Source organism: Cryptomeria japonica, chromosome 10, assembly GCF_030272615.1.
Source record: "Cryptomeria japonica chromosome 10, Sugi_1.0, whole genome shotgun sequence".
Classification (NCBI taxonomy): Eukaryota; Viridiplantae; Streptophyta; class Pinopsida; order Cupressales; family Cupressaceae; genus Cryptomeria; species Cryptomeria japonica.
In genome coordinates, this window is record NC_081414.1 from 505,409,500 (window position 1) to 505,415,473 (window position 5,974).

The 5,974-nt window shown below is 37.6% G+C and overlaps 1 protein-coding gene across 1 annotated transcript; it reads right to left on the reverse strand.

Moving 5' to 3' along the window:
• Window positions 1-595: 595 nt before the first annotated feature.
• Window positions 596-1,909, reverse strand: LOC131079655 (phospholipase A1-Igamma1, chloroplastic-like). The gene has a single exon (XM_058017663.2). It carries the CDS (start codon window positions 1,907-1,909, stop codon window positions 596-598), a length of 1,314 nt encoding a protein of 437 aa, XP_057873646.2.
• Window positions 1,910-5,974: the final 4,065 nt, after the last annotated feature.

The window sequence follows — 5,974 nt, forward strand, 5'->3', positions numbered from 1 at the left end:
TGCAATTGAGCGACAATAAAATGTGCTAGTGTAGAGCTATATACCTAGAAACGAAATATTTGGTAATCTCATAATTATAGATAGTAGGGCATGCATACATGCAATCCTCATCTAAAGTTCTCGGTAGATTTAGATAGCACTAGAACATTGATATTGTCACTAATTCTGAGGATTAGAGAAAGATTTGACAACTTACCCTTGTTGACTATTTTTACAAATTTTGTATGAAGGTATTTTGGCCTACAACAGAGCTGAGGCGTATTATCTCTTGTTTAATAGCAATGTTCATAATTAAAATCAATACTGATTTACGCGTACTTTTATTATCTATCAGATTACTGATGACACGTGATTGTTTTCTATGACAATCAAAAGCTAATTTGTATCATCCACAGCTATGAACTCCTGCATAGTTGATTTCATTTCACGCTTAAGGTTAAGCTTTGAAGTTAAATTAATTCAATAATGAATGTGACAACATGTTAAATATATGCATCCAGATAAAAAGAATAATTCAATAACCAACACAGTTGTGGTGACATTGCAGCGCAGAACGTTGGACGTTGATGTCATCTGGAGTTGAGTGAGACATGAATTATTCCTCTTCTGATGGCTGCGTCCATTTGCCATCTGGACCTTTAACGAGGCCCTTGTTCTGTTCCTGCCACCATTTTGGAGGAATTTCATATTTCTCGCGCAATAAATCACAGCTCTTATTAACCAGAGCATGATCTCTTCCACTCCAAGAAAACGGCTGCTTACTTCCAACGTACCCGTCCAGTAAATGCAAGTAAAGCTCTAAATTATGAAAGTAGGCAAGATTATGGGTGTGCTGAATGAATGGAGAATTGTTGTGTAAAGGAAGCTCGACGCCAACATGAAAGTATGTCCACGGAAGCCAATCTAGCAATTTGCTGAGGCATCCCACGTTCTCGTTCATACAAACTCCGGGCACTTTGGGAACCAGGTCACGCTTGTTCACAAACCTCAGCACTTTCACTCCAATCTCCTCCACCCGTTTAGCAAACGCAAGATTTCCCACCCGGGGAGAGGCAAAAGCGAAGACGGTGACGGGAATTTGATGAAAATTATGCTTGGTGCAAAGCATTTGTTTGATATCATAAGCGCTCAAGGTTGCAAGAGCAGCTCCTAAGCTGTGTCCCGTAAATGTTATGCTTAAATTGTCCATCTCTTTTTCATAAACTTGAATCAATCGTTCTATCTCTGAGACTACCAAATCTCTGGTGCTGATGTTCACAGTGGCTCCTGCAGCGCCTTGACGGTGACGGACAGTTGAAGTATAGCAGCTCAGGAATCCTCTCTCAATTAGTACTCCATCCGCGAAATGATGCTCTTGGTTTTTGCCTGTCCTCTTGCATCTATAGGATAATCTTGTAGGTACAAGAATATCTCTCAGGTCTTCTATCCATTCTTCAGCAGTCTGAGTTCCTCTCCATGCAATCACTATGTCTCGTCGTCCAAGCCTTCTTATCTCATTTGGATCCGTGCAAACTGCAATAAAACCCAACCAAACACCTTGGTCTTTTGGTTTCTCACCAAAAACTTGATTTATCAGATTAGTATTGGCGTAAACATATTTAGTGACTTGGTAGCCACTTTCAGACATGCCCATCTTATTGAACAGATCTCTTTTACTGTGATAACATGTGCCGTAGTTTTTGGAGTAGCTTTTGCCATCAAATGCGTCGTAACAAAGCTGTGCCAAATTCCCATATCTGAGAGCTTCAGCTTTCAATTTGGGAACCATGGGATCAAGCAAACCATTCCAATTATGGGCACCTTGTATATCTCTCCATACGTCACATAGCTGAGGCTGCGTTGAGTTAGTTTGGGAACTGGGTAATAATACAGCATTATCTTCAAGCTGGGGCAATGGAAATACGGCCATTGATTGACTGATAGAAATTAAGGAATCAATCAAATAATTGTGTCTGATTTCTGGGATGTCAAACAATGATCGGCCAGACAAAGCGTTCGAGGATGAATACAAGGTTTAAGACGTGCACCTTACAAATAGAAAATCACGCACTACAATAGCAGACAAAGTAGAATTTCAATCTTCCAACCTGAACTTCTTCTTGTTGACGAGAATTGGGCATATAAGGCTTCGACTTGCCTTGTTCTTCCCGCGTTGTTGTTTTCAAACCTAACGTTCAGACACTAGATTAATACTATAGTATTTATTCAAAGACTATAATCAGAAGGTGTCAAGCTCCCCCACACAGATTGCAATATATTTTTTCAGCCGCCTTCACATCATTTATCTCGTGAATTTCCATCGCCACAGCCGCCTTCACATCATTTATCTCGTGAATTTCCATCGCCACACTCAGATTGTCTGGCCAGGGGTTCCTAACTTTGCAAAACCCCTGACCGCTATTTCTTTGTATCAATGCAAACTGCGCATTTTCTAACATTTTAATATTTAAAAGGAAAGATCATAAATTTGTGTGTTAAGATCTTGTTTAGGTATAAAACTGGTATCAAAAAGTTTGACAGGGATTTCCTAATTTTCTTGAATGTAAAAGTGAACATTTTTCAAAGGGGCATTTGTAACTTGGGTAAGAACAAGCTATAAATAAACTGACAGAAATGTTGTTTATGTCAAGGTGTGGAAAGTAATAAAGGATGGACTCGGATCATGCATGGTTTTAAGATAGACACATCTCACATGACACATGATATAAAAAAGATCTTTTTCGCTCCATTTTATCTAGGTTGATGTCAAATTTTGTGATTTTATATGTTGAAATCACATATTTTGATTGTGGTGTTTTATGTTTTAAAAAACATGTCTATGTTTGGATATCTGTGTTTACATTTATTGGTGAAGTATTTGAGATATTTATAAGAGAACTCCATTATTTCAGTTTTATATCTTCCTACACATCTATTTTTCGTTAACCCAACTCTAGATTAGGATTTTCTAAAAAAATGTGAAAAAATCTTTGTGAGCTTAAAATCTCACGTCGTTGTGTATATAAACTAGTTTGGAGGGCTAAAATTGCAACAAGTTTTACATAGTGGGTCCAAGAATTTGCTAATTTACATGAAATTGATCGACAGTTGTTAGAAAATCAATCAAACATTGTGGCTCACCTTGAATTGCGAATAATATGGCAACTATATTTGATGGGTAGAAGTGTAGATCCCTTAGGGATTTGTATTGACATTATGGAATCATTGTATTTTTTTTCTAAGCGTATCCTTTTGCTTGTGAAATCCAATAGAGAGGTCTATTTTAAAATCGATTTGTTGATCGAAGGTCATCCCCAAACTTGCCATACTTAATACTTGCAAATGTGGTTGCAACTTTAGGTTTCCATCACCGATCATCTTGATTGCATTTTCAATCAAATAATTCATTTCCGCGGGATAGTAAATTATTCCTATAAAAATTGAAATACATATGAAAACTATTACGCCATGAATGTAAACTATAAAACTTTACCTTATGAAGCAGACATTGCAAATGAAGTTGAAACAATAATACCTATTTAACCATGTATAATTAATGTTGTAGATACAACATAGTTGTTTCCAAGATGAATTAATTTTTTGAAGTGTAATACATTTAGATAGGTTATACATATTTTTTGAATAATACATGTCAATTTTCTTGTTTTGATGTTTTACAACAAGATAATGTCTTATGGAAGTTTACACTCTACATAATTAGAAAGAATGAATGGTGGTGAGTAAAAAGGGATACAAAATATGAGCAATATTCTATACGACTTGTAAAATGCCAATAATCTAAAAATAACATTTATTTTTACAAACATAAATATAAATGTGGATTAGAATGAGTGAATTAAAGATTTTTTAGTTATTACTAAGCTAAAAAATTATAATGAATTTATGTAAAATGGTAATAATTATTGATATAAACATATAGTTCCTATTATTGGTTTAGTTATGATTGATTAAAGCAAGATAGGCCTAGACCTCTTACATAACCACTATAAAGAAGCTACTCGAAGACAGAGGACCAGAGGAGGTCATACGGGCCCCACTAGGTAAGGTTGAAGCCAAATAAAACTTATAAAGTCTTAGAATTAAACCCTGGTGAAGAGGGAGAGTGTTCTTGGAAACCATCGACTGAGATAAGGAGGAGCAAATCCATAATTTTTAAAAAAATTTAGCTCCTATTATTGGTGTAGTAAAAATATTAGTTAGAACTTTTATTATGTGCCAACAATTGTAAGTAATTCAAATGAAATGTGGGATGTAATTTGCAATTAATTAATTATTGCTAGTAGGTATGATCACTTGTAAATACATCTATCACTAATTGTTGGAGAACAGTAATAGAAATTTAAAATAGGAAGCAACTCAAGAAAAGAACAAAAACTTGAAATATAAAAAATAAAGTTATTATATTTTATTAATGTAAGCAGCTAGAGAGGTGGGAATGGTGGGAACAACTAGAGCGACTGGTTTGAATTCGAATGGAGCAGGAGCGGGAGCGGGAAGATCGGGTGATGAAGGTTCCGGAGGCTCCCACGTGATGTAATCCATGGGAGAAACAAAACCTAAAGCTTCTGATGGCAGTCTCAATGGGTTTTGGGATGGGGACACCTTGCCGGTACCAACAAAAGAAAAAACCGACTTTACTGTTTTACCTTGTGCTGGGGAGGGTCCCAAAAAGTTTGTGGAGAATCTTAGGAAACCGGGATCTCTAGAATGCAACAGAAAATGGTCTACTTTATTTGGGTCAAACCTCAAATGCAAGGCTATTGCGCCTGTTCCCCATAAAGTGGACCTAAAGTTTGGTTCTTGTTCAATTTCTATTCCAGATTGTATCATGGAAAAGAATATGGCTAATCTGGCCCCTATCCTGGTTGGCAAGTTTATTGGCCCTCGACCTAATATTGAAGCTGTTAGGGATTCGGTGTCCCGTAAATGGAAGGGAAAGGGTCAAATTGATGTGGTTGCCATGTCTAATGGTTTTTTCTCCTTCTCCTTTGCCTGTGAGGAGGACCTTCGATCTTTCTTAGCAAGTGGTCCTTGGATGTTAGGCAAATCATCATTGGCTCTCAAGAAATGGGAACTAGGCTTTAACCCAAAGGAATGGGAATGTAATGAGGCCTCTATTTGGGTGCGGCTACCAAATTTGCCTATGGAGTTCTAGGGCGAAGAAATCTTTGCTGGGATTGTTGGATGCTTTGGTGAGCTCCTTTTAGTTGACCCAGTGACCTCTGCGAAGACGCGTCTAGTGTATGCTAGAATCTGTGTGAATGTTAAACAATTTGCTAATTTGCCAAAGGAGATTGGCCCCTTCTCTAAGCTTGGCAGATGGGTTTAGAAAGTCGAGTATGAATCTATTCCCTTTACTTGTTTCCATTGTAAAAAAGTTGGTCATTGGGCTAGGGAATGCCCTTCTAAGCCTATGCCTAAGAGGAGTTGGAAGAAGAAAAATGAGACAAAGGGGGTGGATTTGGTGGAGTCTCCGTCCTTGGATCCCACTCCATGTATGGATGGAATGAATAATATCCCATGTGTTCAGGTTGGTCCAGATCCAAATCCTTCAAACCTAGATCCCTTGAATGAGGGGGGGGGATGCAGGGGGAAGTTTGAAGCCTGAGGAGATTTCTAATGGGGATAAGTCTATGATGGAGGTTCATAGGGTTAAGGATCCTTGCATCCACCTTGTTGTTGATGTTGGGAATTTATTGGATTCAAACATTACTGATGATGTGACCCGGGATGATGATAATCCAAATCTGTTTATTGAGGTAAAAACTAAGCACAAAAAAAGGAACTCCCCAAATGGTCATTTATTAACACTGGTTTCTAGTGGTGTTAAGACTAGAAACAAACAAAAGGCGGATTGTGGATCTGATTTGAGGGTAGTGGGGAGGCCTCCCAATGCGATTAGTAGAGACAACAATAGTCGGTATTCCATTGTTTATGGAGTCCAAATAACACTACAAGACATGGGGATCAGTTC

Bases quoted from the DNA above. Each gene is read 5' to 3' on its own strand.
- LOC131079655 (XM_058017663.2), bottom strand. From the start codon at position 1,909: ATGGCCGTATTTCCATTGCCCCAGCTTGAAGATAATGCTGTATTATTA.